The sequence below is a fragment of the Oryzias melastigma genome, linkage group LG8, assembly GCF_002922805.2.
Source record: "Oryzias melastigma strain HK-1 linkage group LG8, ASM292280v2, whole genome shotgun sequence".
NCBI classification, from domain to species: domain Eukaryota; kingdom Metazoa; phylum Chordata; class Actinopteri; order Beloniformes; family Adrianichthyidae; genus Oryzias; species Oryzias melastigma.
In genome coordinates this window covers 16,832,207-16,849,244 of record NC_050519.1, presented here as the reverse complement: position 1 = coordinate 16,849,244, position 17,038 = coordinate 16,832,207, and the positions used below count along the sequence as shown (strand labels likewise).

The following is a 17,038-nucleotide window of genomic DNA, read 5'->3' as shown; positions in this document are numbered from 1 at the left end:
TAATGTTTGTTTAACCACTATCAGTTTTTTTTACACATTTCAAACAAGGTTGGGAGTTACAGGTGTTGTGAATATGCTAACACGGTTAACGTGTACCAGTTTCTGACTGTGTTTAGTTTTTAGGTGTCGTTAACAAGATTGGGAGTTAGAGATATTTTGAAAATGCTAACTGGGCTAACATGTAACGGTGTTGAACAGTGTTTTTTTCCCGTGTTGTTAACAAGGTTGGGAGTTAGCATAGTCACGGTTTATTTAAGTGGTATGAGCTCTGTTTTTTACATGTCACAAACAAGGTTGGGAGTTAGATGCATTTTAAGTATGCTAAAGCGGCTAACGCCTCTAATTTATAGTGTGTTAAAATCAGTTCCAGTGTTACTGTGAACAAAGTTAACAAAGTCTGACTGGCCAAAAGGCTAATTTCTGACTTTTTTGTCTCACTTATTGGACCCCAGCCAGCAAGGCCAAGTGGGCCCCTTATAGTTTAAAAGTGGGCAGAAAATGTGGGCCCCAAAAGGGTTTGGCCACAGTTTCTGTGGTGGGCCCACCTGTGTTTACCCACATTGGCTTAAGTGGGCACAATCGCAGGCACGATTGTTACAGCTCCATGGGTTCTGTGACAGACTGGTGACCTGTCCAGGGTGTATCTCACCTTCACCCAACAGTAACTAGGACAGTCTCTGGCAACCCCATGGCCCCATCAGGTTAAGAAATTGGATGGAAGTTCAGGATGAAAATCCCTGCATTGAGCAGCCATATTGGGTTTTTCTTTTTTTTACCCTTTAAATTGTGCTGCAGGACCTCAGATTGCATCTGTACATTGACTTCACATTGAAACTCGAAGCTCCTGCTGTGAAAATCACATCTGGTGTGAATGCAGAATTATATATGACATGAGTTTGAAAATAGACCATTCATTGACGGTGTGTCTATAGTGCGATAAATAGGGTATATTCCTTGTTGCAACTAAAGTCGTGAGTGCTAATTAAATGATTAAAGGTTCTGCCGATCAGGGTGGAGCAATTCTTCCCTCCTTTTACTACTACACGGTTGTAGACTTGCACCATTAGCCTTTTTTATACTTTTTTTATACTTTTATTTTACTTTTATTTTTCGTCATCTCTAATTTCTTCTCAGCCAATTTTCATCTTTCAGGATAGTTATAGAGCAGTCCAGTGCAGGATTGTTAACTTATAACCACATGCACAATCGCACAGCTTCCGATCAACAGCAACTCAAAAAAAAAAGAAAAAAAAATTATGTTTGAAATCAATTCAAAGCTGGTCAAAGAGCAGGACATAATTTTTGCTCTCAGACTCTGAAACTTCACGCAGGGAGGAGGTGTGGGGGGGCATGCTTTCATTACTGCATGCAGAGTAGGCGTGCTTCCTCATGAGCACTGCGCTCTCGTGAAGCAAGCTCCATCAGGAGGGTAATTTCCCCTGCCCCTCTGCTCATATCACACGCGTGCACCTGCTTCTTACGTGTGAGACTTATGAGACTAAACAGCCCGCTGTTGGCTTCTTCACTGAAGGGAGGAAAAAAAAAAAAAAGAACCGCATAATTAAACGGAGATACGTCACAGTTTCCGCGCGAGGCCAAGATTAGGAGCGGCGCTTTTCCTACTCACACGGCGTGGGGCTCCTTGAACTTGCCGACCTGCTGTATCTGATACATGAGATCGCCGCCGTTTATGTACTCCATGACAAAATACAAGCGGTCCTGACGGGAGACAAAAGAAGAGACAGGGAAAACAAGTCAGAAAGTACTTGAAGGTTCAAGAGAACCATGGAGGACGGCTGGTCTGGAGGTTTTCAGGTCAAGAGCTTTGAAAATATAAGTGAAGAAATCAAAGGATGAGACGAGTATTTGGCCAATCTTGCTGGAAAATGACACAGAGGCATCAATTTTGTCCTCCATTACCTAAAAAAATTGCCAATAAAGTACAGTGAGAGAAAATGGGGGCAGGTAGAGAGTCAGAGTGGAGATCCACACCAGTGTTTACACTTTAAGACCCACTCTGATCATCTTTTGATCCATTGTAAAGCGTTCCCTGAGGTCTTTTATTCATAATTTTACAGTTTTTAGCCAAAATAAAAAAATATGTAATTTTCAGAAACATAGTCTCTGCAGTAGTTCATCAGAAGTTATCCTCTGAGTTATGAGTGAGACCACTAAGGTGGAGCAACCCCAGCCCCACTTCCCATCATCCATCTGTCTAGATAAAAGCACAATTTTCATCCTTCAGTTTTCATTTCAGTCCTTCATGACCCACACTAAGGAGCAGGATTACAACTCAAAGGTTTTACCACATGTATTACTCTGTTCAATCAGAATAAGTAAAAAACAGATTATAAATCATAAGCTGATCAGGAAACAATCAATCGAGACTGTGTTCCAGGAGGAATGGAGTTTATAACACGGATCACCTTTGACATTGAAGGAGGGTTCAGATGTATGCACTTAAAAAGTGCTGAAACGATTGGATAGTTGAGATGCTCATGTTTGACTGATTTTGATTGATTTTTTTGGTATGATTTTCATGTTTTGCCGTAAATGTCTATCTAACAGTACATGGCCACTTTTTGGTAATCTGTCTAATCGGAATCTACTCTGAACAAAGTGAAATATTGAATCAATTAACAAAAATTCTGTGATTTGTTAAATATAATAATTTTTGTATTCATCAAATAAAAAAAAAATTGTTGGTGGTTTACTCTACTTAAGTGTAATATGATAAAAAAAAATTTACATGTAACAAATTACAGAGTTTTTGTTTTATTGATTCAATGTTTCACTTCTTTCAGCATAAAGAAAAATATAAGAACTTTTTGTTGTTCAAATAATGGAATACTTAAAAAATATTGAAATTGTGAATGATCACTGCTCAACTCACCATAGTCTGGAAGGTGGAGTGCAGCTGTGTCAAAAATGGCGGCTTTCCGGCCAAGGCTAACACTCGCTTCTCCACCATGGTGCACTCCACGTCATCGTCCTGGATGACGACGTCCTTCTTCAGGATCTTTATGGCGTACAGCTCCTCTGTTCCTTTACGCTCCGCCAGCATCACCTGTATTGAAAGATGGGGAATAAACCTTAAAATTATTCCTGTATTTTGCAAAAAAAAAAAAAAAACATACATAGAGATAAAACATCATCTTCTAAATGTAATATTTTTGGTTTTCATGCAAACACATTTTCTTCAATAGTGTTTTGAAATATGATTAAAACAGATTCATATCTAGAAAAAGTTGTTTTTTACATTTTGGTTAAAGAAAAAAGGAAGAAAAACAAATCATTTTTTATGTTTTAAGACAATTACTTTTCCTTTCTTGTTATAAGGTACATGAAAGAGCTTTTAAAGAGCATAACTCTTGAATACAAGAACTTTGGAAATGTTTGTCACTCATAATTCAAAATAAAAGTCAATAATGGAAATGCTTTTTCATTTTTACAATGTAACTGTATTACTTGTCTCCTAAATAGAATGAAAAAGCAATTCTCCGAACGGCTTTTTCTTTTTCTTATTCAAAACACTTCTCTTTCAGTAACTTAATTAAATTATTAAAGAAAATTGCATTTGACATTTGACTTGTCTCTTAAATATAATAAAAAAGCAATCTTGAAAACTGCATTTCCATTTTCTAGGTCAATACCGCTCATTCTGTGACATAATTAAAGTGACAAAGCCAATGAAGACTGCTTTTTTATTTTCACATCTCGCCGCGCAAGAAATGTCTCATAAATCATATCTAATTAGCAGTTCCAAGCGACGTACCACAATGACGTCAGAGCTCGCTCCCCTTCTGCTTTGGTTGGTGTTGTTGGCAAACACCATATACTGTTCTCATCGAAAAGAAAAACTTTTTAAACTGAAATGTCAAATGCCATTTTCTTATCAATTTAATTACGTAACAAAATGAGTGGTGTTGAAGAAGAAAAAGAAAAAGCAGTTGGAGGATTGCTTTTTCATTTTATTTAAAGACAAGTAATGCAATTACACTGTGAAAATGAAAAAGCATTTCCATTATTGACTTTTACTTTGAGTTATGAGTCACAATGCTTCCATACAGAACACCTGTTTGGTATGTAGAGACCAAAAACGGTCTTAAATATTTCCATGAACGCAAGAGTGTTGAACATGGAAGCCCAAAAGCGCATCTTTATGTGCATTTACACTGACTTTTCATTGAAGGTGATTGATAAACGTGTGTTGTTGAAGTTGGATAAATAAAGACAGTTTTAGAACTTCCACAAAAAGGACCCAGCTGGGATTTGAACCTTGTCATTGTGAGGTGAAGGGGCTAACCACTACCCCACCATGTGGTCCCAATTTTAATATTCTTTCCAGGAATTTACTTTAGTAACATATTATTCTAGATTGATTTTTTTCCTCTCATTAAGAACAGAAATGTTGCTGTTTAAGTCTATACATATTCAGGTATGATAATAGGTGATGGTAGGTTCATGAATTTATACCTTGTGGGAGAAGAGCACAGATGGACGGAGCTCTAAGCTCCTGACTGTGTGAGGATCAGGATAGCCTCAATGAAAGAGTTGAGTGTTGCTTTAATTTCACTTAAACAACAATTATTGTGACTCCACATCAATGCATTGTATTTACATTTTAGCAATAAAGGAAGAATCTGGCTAAAATTTAACTTAAACCAACAACTTAAAAAAAATGTCATTTTCTAGTCAGTTCCTGCTCCATCATGGCAGATTATAACCAGCTTCCTCTTCAAGGTGAATTAATTACACAGTCATTAATAGACTGACAAGTGTCCCGTAAACTGCGGCGCATGTCAGTGTTTTGTCCAACCACGTTGTTCGGGGTCATTAGCACAGAAGGCTGTCGGGATAGAAGCTGTCACAGGAAAAATGGCGCCATTGTTCCGACCTGACCTTGTGGAGCTTCTTTATCCATAAAATCAATCATAAATCTACTCTGAGCTCCCTGCAGCCGGCATGATGTCGCAATACCCAAACATTCTAAGCTTTTATATTAGTGTATCTGTAGGTCCCGCAGGGCAAGTGAGAATTTCTTACTTAATACAAAAAAAAAATGTGATAGAATCAAAAAACACGAAACGTTTAATATAAAAAAAAATTCTAAAATATCTCAAAACATGCAACTCTTTGGCCTAAATCCAGGGGTCTGCAACCTTTGGACACTAAAAGAGCCATTTGGTTCAGTTTCTTAGAGCCAGAGCTGAAAAGTCCCACTTTTGTTTTTGTGGCCATTTATTTATATAATGTGATCTTTAACCCTTTAACACCTGAGGCGTCGCTGGAGACGCTAAAAAACAAAGTCATACTGTAACTTTTCAACTTTCCAACAGAGCTGCTTTTCTCCATCAGAATCTGCAGGAATGACATTGATCGTGTTAACGGTTGAAAAGTTATAGTAAATTAAAGAACATAAACACTAGAGCTCAGTGTTAAAGGGTTAAAATATTAACATTCATTAAATTATAAAAAGGTTATAATTTTCAGAATAACTGTTATTTCTTTTACTTTTGACAGCAAGTTCATTTCAAAATAAAATACACCGTGTCAAAAGAGCAGGTTTAACTGAAATTGCACATGGCTTTGACTATATCTGTGACATACTCCATCATTTTTCTTCTTTTCTTATCAATTATAAACATGACAATGTTGGTGTAGAGTGAAATTTAAAAAATACATTTTGTTATGTTAAAAATCTGAACATAAATGACTAAAATGAAGAAAAAAAAATTAATTTAACAGATTAGTTTCTTGAATCCAACCTCAGGTTGCAGACCCCCCCCCACCCTAATCCTTTAACTGCCTCCTTAACCAAACAGTAGAACACATTTGGAAAATATATTAAAAACGCTGATTGTGTGTATTACTACCCCAAGACAATAAAAAGTAGAAAAATATATATTTTTTTAGTTCATTCTTGTTTTGTTGGGTTTTTAAAGGGATTAGCAAATAACTTAAGACTCATTATTTTTTATCAATTTGTTAGTTTTGTGTTTTTGTATTTTTTAATCTGATTTATCATAAGGATAATGATAACATAATTTGTCTTTTTTGTGACTGCTTTACTTTAAAAACATTTTTTTTTAAAACTTTAAACCCATGAACCAGAGCACCATATATGGTGAAAAGACATAAAGAAATGATGACATAATGAATGTCTTGAAACAGTTTAGGTCCATCAAAGCCAGAAAAATAAAAGCATGTGTGTAAATGAAGAAAACTGTAACTCAAAAATACAAATTTAAGGCGCAGAAATGTGGAATAATTGTACTTTATGGAGTCAGCTGTTTGAGGAAATGGTGATTTGATTTAAGCAGGTGGAGTGATGTTGTCTCAGTGTGTGTAGGAGCAGCTTTAAAGATAATAGAGTCAGAACTGGACGTTTGAAGATCTAGAGAGAATCAGGGAGGATTCAAATTAAATTAAATTAAAATAGCAATTTTTAGTATTTCTTTATTCAAATTGTGGTGAACCTGAAAAAATACAGTCTGAAAGAGCATGTAGTTGTTACACAGGTTTTTGATTTTGCCAAAAAAAACAAAAACAAAAAGGTATAATCAAAATTTTAAAAACAACTGGGAAAACTTTACAATTGATGCAAAACAATTGGACTATTTGAAGGTGGAATTAGAGTATCTTTTACTTTTTAGGGTTTACCACTATGAATCCTCCCCCTCCATTTAATCCTATCTTCTGCATCATCTTCTGTTGTATCAACTATTTTCTGTCTTTTCCACAGCCCCCCTAAATCTCATGTTCCGTCCTGAGTTAAGCCTCCTGTCTGGCAGCTCTGACCTCAGCATCCTTTCCACCAAATTTCCCTCTTTAAACCTTTTTCAGGCTGGTTTCCCCGGGTTTATCTCCAAAACATCTCACATGTTGCTGTTCTTCTAATGCTCTTATTCTTATCCTTTCCATCTTTGTCATTTGACATGGTATGGCTCTGCTTCCTCCAGTTCTGCTCCCCCTTTTCCCCTCAGTGCCCTAAAACCAATGATTAGTGGTCTCAGAACTATACTTGTTGATGGGGAGAAGAGGCTAAGAGTGGAGCCACAACACAAGACCACAGAAGATGTTTGTGGATTCAGGACTGGTTTTAAAAAGGTTTGTTTTTTTAAATTATTCTGCACTTTACAAATGTAAGGGAAAAGAGCATTAGTTAATAGAGGGTGTCCAATAAGTACCATACATTGGAAAAATAAACGCTTCTTGACATAAAGCATTTTTATTTATACAATATGCTCTACTTGACTGACATTTTCATTCAATTTCTCAATAGAAGTCTCTGGGATTTTGGCTTCCAGCTGTCCAGCGATATATATCCTATAAAAACAAAACACCCCTCTCACCCTTAATCTAATAGTAGTGGTGCAATGTTACCTTTTAGTTCTGATCCACTTTTCAGCTCAGACAAAGAAAACAAAGACTTACATGGATCTAGTCGTCTACAAGTGGATGCATCAGAATGGAGCTTGTAGCTTCTATGTCACAACTGCAACCGTTTTCAAACCACAAATTTTCATCTGTTCTTGATTCACAAGGATTTGAATCAAGAAATACTTAGAAATGCATTTTTTAAGCTTAATTTTCATCACATACGTATGTCTTCCATCATGAGAAAAATGCCACCAGAACAGTTTAAAAACACAGTTTTTTTTCAAAGTGGATCATAAAACACCTGTGAGAGATAGTTTCCAAATCCAAAGTAAATGAATTTTAGCATTAAAATGTGATCAATGAATTGCTTTAATTATAAATAAATACGATTTAAGAACCTATTTGGCAGCGACACACTAACTAAGTAATCTTTTCTACAACAAATATTGAACATTTTTCAATTCTTATCATTTCTGCTACTTTTCAACTCCAAGTTAGTCAGAAATACTGACAATACATAAAAGGATGAACAGTTTCAAACAGGTCTGTGTGCGTTTTCAGCCATCCCTGCTCCCTCCTGGTGTGCAGGTAATAAATACATGCATCAAAAATGCCGCTTGTGTTTGTCACATTGCAGGAACGCCATCAGAGGAATGTGAGCCGCGGCGTGCTGATGTTCTCGGACGGCGTGGCAGCAGAGGCAGGCAGCCTCCCACGCTATGACTCTGGGAGCTTTAAACTGACATGCGTCACAGGAGCGCCTGCTCCTGCATGGGATTATTCATCTCTGGAGGAGGAGGAGGTGCGGGGGGGGGCATTAATTAAGTGCACTGCAGTGGGTTGATGCGCGTGCACGTTGCATAAAAACATAAAAAAATAAGGGATGCACGTCTCAAAAAGCTGTCGAGTCGGGTTTTCCTGTAGTAACCAAAGCCTCCATTCAGGCTCTCCCTTGTGACGCATCACCGTAGCTTTAAACGCCCGTTACCATGGAAACAGGCACCCCAGCATGCAGGTTTGATGCACAGACAATGATCTTTTTTTTTTTGCTGTCGTGCTCTCTAAGTCACTATCAGCCTCTCTCCATCCTTCCACTCCTCCTGTTCTTTTTTTTTGCCCCCTCTTCACTCCCTTCGACTTTCGTTGATTCATATTTTTTTTGGGGGGGCAATCTTTCTTCTCCAAGGCTCCTCTCCCTCCCTCCTCATCCTCGCAGGTTTCATTCACTCTGACGCTTTTTACCTCCCTCTCAATTCATTCATGTCAACTTGTCACCGCCGATCTCATTGCTGTCTTCCTCCCCTTTCATCACTCTCTCCGCTTGTCATGTCATCCTCTGTGGCTCTTCCCTTCCATCTATCCCCCAGTCTTCCTGGGCTCCTCTTTATCTTCTCCTGCTGTCCGTCGTTTCCTCCCCTTCCCTATAATCTTTGGTTGTAGATATGAAGCTCAGCCGAACTCCCAGGAGACTTTGCAACAGCGCATCAATTTAAATGTGCCTTTGCATATGCATGATAGCTGCTATGCACATTTTCTTTTTCTGTGTGATACAGTTACTGTAATGTTGCAACAATAAAAATGATGCAGTGCTTAATACAGAGAAGGAGCGAAAATTATAAATTATAACAAACTTGTTTGATTCTTGAAAGTATAGTCAAAAACCGTCTATGTGCTGCCCCCTACACGTTAAAACGAGGTATTACAGCTGAATTTTGTGATTGGTCAAACCATGTCGGTCCCACGTCATTTCAGAAGCCCCACGTCATGATCTGCAGCTCCAGTAAGGGTTTAGGGAAAATCGACTTGGCAATATATCACAATGTTTCAGTTGGTGATACTTTTAAATTTAAAATGTTAACAAGATAGTCACAGAATAAAAACAATTTATTCATAAGGCATTTGAAAATAATCTGTTTACGATAAAAACATTTCTATTTGGAACTTTTTTATTTTTTGCTAATTATAAATGCTTCCAAAATGCACATAAATGCATTAAGTACTTTCTGAACTGCAGTGGTCCATGTACTGGACCAGGTGGTACTCCCCAGTCTTTTTAAAATCATTTTTCATGGCTTTTCCTTTTCAGGTTAAAACCAAATTTAACTTGGATAACCTGCTTTTGAGTGACACCAAACCAGGCAGAGGTCCACTTACCTTCCCAAAGCTGCCCTTCCCCAGAACCATCAGGAAGTTAAAGTCAGACAGTCTCATGCGATCTTGGTTGCCGTTGGAGTCAAAGCGGGATGCGGCGTTTGCAGACTTCCCCTCTGTGCTCTTTCCTACGGCAATCTTAGCTCTCTAAATGGAGAAACACAATTTTTTTTGCATTTATTTGGTATGTTGAAAAAAACAAAACTTTCAGTTTTACAGCCTTGTTTATGAGCAGAATGATGCTTCATTCCCTCCAGTGCTTCATGTTAGAGCAGACTGGGAACTTTTTACTCTGATTCTTAGAGCAATTTGGAGAAAAAGGGAGAGAATTTCAGGGAAAAAAATTGAAAAAGAAAGAATTTTAGGGTCACTTCTGCTTCTGCAGTCTCAATGAAGGTCCATTTTTGCTTCATGGTTTTAACATTAGAAAACCAAAATGGTAATTTAGCATTCTAATTGTTCACAGCATCACTTAAATTTGGTGGTTCACGTTAAATGTCCCACCCCGATTATCATCAACAGTTCTGTTTTCCTACATTCATCCAGAACTTTCAGGGATGCTTATATGTAAATGTGTGTCTGCGATGAAGGCAGAGGCCGCTGGTGTAACTAAAGCCAGCTCTGTCGCCTTTCAAAGTTTACTCTGCAGCTCTCATGTACACTTTTCTGTGCCTGTGTTTGTGTGTGTGTTTATGTGTGCAGCAGCAGCCCCTCTGGGAATGTGCCTCTGTGAAACTCTGAAGCCCGTGACCTTGAGAAAAGAGGGGGAGCGGGGAGTTACGGCGGTGCAGACGAGGACAGAGGACAGAACAGAAAGTAAAGGGCAGAGAGGGAAGCAGAATGAAGATAATGAGGAAGAAATGGAACAAGAGAATTAAAGAGGATGGCTGGCTCACAAACTTAACAACCTTTTGATTTTTTTTTATATCTCAGAGGAACATGGGGTAATGCAGCCATTTTTTTGTTTACTGTTTTTGTTACATATTAGATAAGATCCAATGTAAAGTTGCATTGGGTTGGAAGCTCAATCTTTTCTTCAGCCAGAAAAGACGTGATCAAGAGAAGAACTTCCTTCTGCAAATGTGTTAATTTCTTTTTTTTATTTTCTTAAGTGTCCACATTTTGTATTTCTCATCCATTAAACTCAGTTAATAATCTAATAAAATGAAACCTGGAAGATGTTCATTTAAATTCGTTTCTAGTTTGAATTTTATCAAATTACCAGGATTTGTAACATATTTCCCAAAATATTTACCGTATTTTTTTTGTACTATAAGCTGCAACAAGATTTCATCTCGAAGCCAAATCATAATAACTGAATAGATTATAATAATAATACACTGATATATGTTTCACTACCGTAACCTTATTTAGCTTCATTAAACTTAGGAAAAATCTAGAAGTGAAACATATCAATCATTATTCAGATAACTACAGCATAAAAACATGTTAGCAAGTCAACTAAACTCTTTATATCACTTCAGATCATGAAATCTTTCCAATTCTTTCTCCTTTGTGATGCTTCCTAACAATTCCCCAGAAGCCAAAGCTTCTTCTTCTGCTTTGCTTTCACTATCAAATGCTGATACACACACCTACAGTGCCCTCTAGTGGTTGTTGCTATTAATGAAATAAAATCACTCATAAGTCTCACCTGACTACAAGCCACACCCCCAGCCAAAGTTGCAAAAAAAAAAAAAAAAAAAAAAAAAAAAAACAGAGCGATCTCCAATTTGAAGCTTTAGTGGTGTCTGAACTTGTTTTTTTAAGGGTAAGGGGTAGAGACTTAGGGCTGACTATCTCTCCACCGGTAGGGTGATCCGTGTTGCGCCATGCCACGGACGAGAAACACATTTCTTCACCTGGATGTTAATATTTAAATGTAAGGAATGGCTTTTTGTTTTAGCATGACTTTTTAAAGTTATAAACCAATGTTAGGTATTTTCCGAACACTGGCAGCTAGCGACGCGCTAACGTAGATAAAGGGCGACTATGGATGACATCATCAAGTAACAGTAACATCCGAATTTGAAGGCCCTTTTTTCCATAACTCTGCGTTAAATGTAGGGTTAGGGGGACGTTATAAAAACGATGTATTTCTGAGTGGCGATTACTGATGATGTCATTAAGTGAGAGTAAATTTGAAGAAACAGTTTTTTTCATAACTCTCTGTTTGGAGGGCTAAATGTAGGGGTTGGGAGAAGCTTTATACTCCTAAAAATTCGGTAATTATTTAATGTGACATTCGCCTGATACCACAGTAACGCTATGATAAACAATTTCATTTTTGTTACACAAAAGACAGCTTAGCTGCCTTTAAAAGCGGCATTTCTCATGTTTGCGGCTTGATGTCCTCTTTGAGCCGGGTTATCCCCGCTGAAGCCAAATGTGTTAATGAATTGGCCAACTGGTCGGCCCACACACACACACAAACATCACACGTCTGGACCTTCCATGTGCCAGACCGGATGGTCCTATAAGTGTGCCTGCCAACTGCTAACAGCTCTCCCAGAGTGGCCCTCACTCAGACACACGCACACATTCAGACGAAAGCTTCCAACACACACACACACACCTCAAATTTCTGCCGTAGTTCCTCGTTGGCCTCCTCCCCCTCCGGTGCAACAGGAACATTGAAGTACTCGCCTTCTTCCTGGGAGAGCAGCTTAAACCTGAAAGGAGAGGATATTTACAAGCAAATCATTTCCTAATTACTTTTTCCAATTAGGGCCGTCTAACTGCTGCCATAAACTAGCAAAAGACGGAAAAAAACAACAACCTATTAGTGTTGGACATTTATGAATTAAATTTTTGTTTCTTGATTTTTTTTCTTCTATTCACAGATTTATTAGGATAAGATTAGAGCATACTATAAATGATGCAATCTTTGTAGCTTATGGTTAATTCCACGAATATTCTAATGAGTGGCTTTCTTCTTGGAGACATAAGGATGGATTTTAGGAAATAAAGTTGTTAAAGCAACCAGAAAACTATTACACTTAAATTAGAAAATTAAAAAAGAACCCACATGTTTAAATATCATGTGCACCTCTTATTAAGTGTAAGATTTATTTACTTATGATGTACTCTCAATGCTTTTTTCCCCTTTGTTTGTGTTTGGCCTCAAAAGTCCCAAAATTCACCTCAAGTTTTAAGCAAATTAGGAAATTAAAAAATGTTGCAGTTCCTCAAATGACCACTGAAAGGCGGTTTCATATGGAGCATAAAAAAGTACAAAATGACTTCCATGTTAAAAACCCCAACTTTACACCAGAAAAGAACTTTTGTGTAAACTTCTGTACAACCTGGAGTCATGTTTGCTTCTTTGCTTCTTCTTGATGTCCTGTTGTGTGTTTGTGTGGCTTGAATCAGCTGCTTCTATAAGTAGGGGTGGGCTGTTTCAACAACACTCTTGCTTTATTTTGTTCTGGCCTGTTTTTGGAAAGTTGTCGAGTTGGGGAGAGTGAACGTCAGTCAAAGTTTTCAACCCACTTCTGACTTGATTTTCAGAGTCCTTTGGGTGAGAAATGATCACTCCAGTACCAAGCTCCAACTCGGTCCTCTTGAGCCCACGGGTGTTTGTTCTGAAGCTTTCTAGTCTGCTTGTTGTTTGTTTTCCTGCTATCTTTCTTTTGCTGTTGTTGTTTATTATTTCAGTCATCCTGGGGTGCAGGAGGATTTCTCATTCTCAAGAAAGGGAAAGGTGGTTTTTCAGTATCAGGTTCCTACGGACTGGAATTCTCTGCAGAGGATAATTCAACGGCACATCTCATAACTTTGTCTCGGTTTAATAAAATGTAAAAGTAGCTGGAATAGAAATCATTAACATACTATTTTTTCCAATCTTTTCACTGTTTTAATAGTAGAACATTTAATTGTAGGAAATTTAGTTTTAAGAAATGTCTGTTGTTTTGTGTTCAGCCTCACCCGGCCAGTTTTCCCTTAACCCAGGGGTGTCAAACCCCAGGCCTTGAGGGCTGGCATCCTGCTGGATTTTCAGAAATCCTGTCTCATCTGCTGCTGTTTACCTGGGTCAGGTGTGTTTAGCCAATCAGGAGCTTCAATGGTCGGCTAGTTGGAAAACATGTTGGACACCGGCCCTTGAGGCCTGGAGTTTGACACCTGCGCCTTAACCCTTCAACCCCAGAGCCTTAGCTCCAGTATTTAGTTTTCGACTGTTGTAACTCTTCAACCGTTAACACAATTAATGTAATTCCAGTGAAAGCAGAGAAAAGCAGCTTTGCGTTTATATGCAACACTTTACTGTAATGAGGTGTTGACACAATCAACGCAAATCAGCTGATTCTGAAGCATAGAACAGGGGAAAAGCCGCTTTTCTCAGCTTTTGAATCACGTTGATTCCGTGAACGGTGGAGGAGTTTGTCAAAGAGTGTGTTTTTTAGACGTTGGCGGTGACAGCTCCAATGTTAAAGGATTAAATAAGAGATCTGCAGATTTCAAAACAACTTCCAAGTTGTGTTTATTGCATAAAGGGTTGAAGAGTTCCAGTAGTTAAAAGAATTTCAACACTGGAGCTTAAGCTAAGATGTTAAGGGGTTAACATATTCTCACTCCCAACTCGCCATACATGGAAGTATGGTTCAGGCCCCTTCCGTGTTACTTTTTGCCATTTTGAGTGTCCCTGACTTGTCATTTTTTTACGTGCTGGCTGTTCCCAGTAAATCAGGGGTGCCCACCTTCTGGGCCACGAACCAGTACCAGTCCGAGGGCTGCTTGGTACCGGGCCAAAGACAGTAATTAGGGATCCCCAATCCTCAGGACGCAGACTAGCACCAGTACCAATCCTGTGTCGGAACAAGGACCGGACAAATACCGGTACCCTAACCCCATACCGATCCACGTCTGTTACTGTGTGTACTATCACATCTTTTACCGCGTCCATAACACCGTCTGTTACTGCATCTATTACTGCACCTGTTACTATGTCCATCACTGCATCTGTTACTGTGTCTGTTACCACATCCTTTACCACGTCTGTTACTGCATCTGTTACCGTGTGTTACTGTGTCTGTTACCACATCCTTTACCACGTCTGTTACTGCATCTATTACTGCGCCTGTTACCGCGTCTCTTACCACACCAGTTACTGTGTCTGGTATTGCATCTGTTACTGCGTCCATTACAGCGTCCATAATCGCGTCCGGCACCACATCCGACACTGTGTACCAACACATAAAAAACCTGCGAGTTGGGACACCCAAAATGTCAAAAAGTGATGTGAGGGAACCGGATGTTCATATATGACTATTTGAGTGAGAATGTGTAGAACAATTATTAATATATTATTATTATTAATAAAAAAAATATGTTCATTTAAGAGATTTTGCAGCTACGTGAACTCTAAAAGATCATTTAAAGGCCAATTATTATTAATTTCTATAAATACGTATAACTAAATACAGAAAATGTTCAAAGAAAAATCATGTATTTCATAACCACATAAACTTCTGGCTCATTCATAAAATGTTCTCTTTACTCCTTTCTTTTTGTGATATATTTCAGAAATGTCAAAGATTTCACGTTGACAGACCGGAATGAGGAATGAGAGTGGAAACAATGGGGGCAAAGACGTGATGAATGAGGTGAGGCGACGGCAGCTTTTTGTTGAGAGGAATGTCAAAGTGTTGCTTCTCTTTTGAGACGGCTGATGTTTTATTCAACAAAAAGAATTAACATGCAGGCAGTTATTTCACAAGAAATAGTCATTCATGCTTTTAGTTAAACCCGTGCTGTATCAGATTATTATGACGTTGATGGAACCGTATGTGCAGACTCGCACCTAAAAGGATAAAACGATGAGTAAAAGTGGTGAAAATGTGAAGCAGAGGAAGAACCTGCATGAGGATACAATGCGTAAGCTGTCAAGTTTTTGTTCCTGCCTGGCAGTACCAGCAAGAGTACGGCTTTTTGAGCCACACAAAGGTGCATTAGAGGGAAAACCTGCATTTTCACAGGCTGGCTCTGAGTTTCAGGTGCATAATGGCATCTCTCCACCTCAAATGTTGGCATCTCATTAAAAAACCCTGACAAGGCAGCGTCAGCAAAAAGAAAAAAAAGAAAAGAGGAGATGGGGAGATAGAGACACATGAGGGAGAGGAGAGATGAAGGAGCAGAGATAAAGAGATGGAATAGAGGTGCTCTGGCACAGACTATAACCAGAAGAAAAGAGATTTCTCCAACAGCGTGGAGGAGAACGAGGTCACCTTTATTCCTCCTCCCTCCTCCCTTCTTTGGTTTTTTTGTTCTACCAATTTCCCTCCAACTTTACTACCCATCCCCTTTCATTACCATCCATCCACGCCTTGTTTTTGGAGCTCCGAGATGCCGAAGGACAGTGATCCCATGAAGTCGTTGCGGCTGGTCAAGTCCCAGTCCCACACCTCCACCGACAGGCGGCGGTCCTTATCGTATTCCTTCAGATGGCTGGGAGAGACACAAAGACAGTCAGGACACACAGACGTTCAGATGTCCCAACAATCTAGTATTAAGGGGACCTAACTTTAAATGTTCGATGTTCCTCAAGACATACATTTGTCCACAAAAAGTTTGGTTAATGCAATTCTTGGTGTATAGGTCGTGGTTTTTTGAATACTTTTAAGTTCCATTCAAGACTTTTACTTTCAATGAAAAGTCTATGTAAACGCACGTCAATCTAATTTCAGGCTTCTGCGTTATTATCCTCATCAGCTCTAGGGTTCTGTTCTCTATTCTCATTTACTTCATCTCTCCTCTGTTTTTCATTATTTAATATATTTAGTTCTATGTGGTTCTGTTTGGTGCAGTGCAATTCACGTGTCGTTCCCCTTTCCCACCCCTCCGGGGGAGCAGGAGAGATTTCAGGATTTCAGGTGGATTGCCCATGCTCCTGTTCCTGGACCACAATTCTGGCTCATCATCTCACATCTCAGAGTGGAGAGACTCCTGGTGGATTGTCTATGCTCCTGTTCTTGGCCGTGGACCACGCCTCTGGCTCATCATCTCACATCTAAGAGTGGAGAGACTCCTGGTGGATTGTCTGTGCTCCTGTTCTTGGCCATGGATCTCACCCCCTCCTGTCCCCCAGTCCTATCGGGCTGAACTCTATTCAAATATGTAGTTGTAGAGTTAGATAAGCTAATTCTTCATTAATAGTCCTGGTAAATCACCAGTTCGTCCTGGGAGAGGATCTCTCCTTCATGTGGGCATCCCAAAGGTTTCTTCTTTTTTTCCTGAATCAGGTTTTTATGTGGAGTTTTTCCTTACTGGGAAAGACGGTCTAAGGGCAGCGATAATCATTTTAATTTAGTCTGAGCTGAACTGTGACCACAAGGGATGGAGAATCTGACCATTCTCCTCCAACAAGGCAGTAAATTTAACCCGTGAATCGCATTCGGTCTCAAAGCATCATTACCCCTGAGTTGGTGAAATTGTTCAGAAACGTTTTCCCCAAAAGTGAAACTTATACATGTTTTTTCTTCTTATGTATTAGTTGGCTGCTGCGATC

The 17,038-nt window shown here is 38.9% G+C and overlaps 1 protein-coding gene across 2 annotated transcripts in view; it reads right to left on the bottom strand.

The window, feature by feature from the left end:
- The window catches only part of LOC112146120 (protein kinase C beta type), a 119,215-nt gene that overhangs the window by 35,361 nt on the left and 66,816 nt on the right, over positions 1 to 17,038 (bottom strand). For both annotated transcript variants that reach the window (XM_024271783.2, XM_024271781.2), the window contains exons 7-11: positions 15,844 to 15,978; positions 12,110 to 12,206; positions 9,538 to 9,681; positions 2,894 to 3,067; positions 1,628 to 1,719 (exon numbers count right to left, since the gene is read on the bottom strand). In XM_024271783.2, coding sequence (XP_024127551.1) covers positions 1,628 to 1,719; positions 2,894 to 3,067; positions 9,538 to 9,681; positions 12,110 to 12,206; positions 15,844 to 15,978 — 642 coding nt within the window. The remainder of the gene's footprint in view (positions 1 to 1,627; positions 1,720 to 2,893; positions 3,068 to 9,537; positions 9,682 to 12,109; positions 12,207 to 15,843; positions 15,979 to 17,038) is intronic.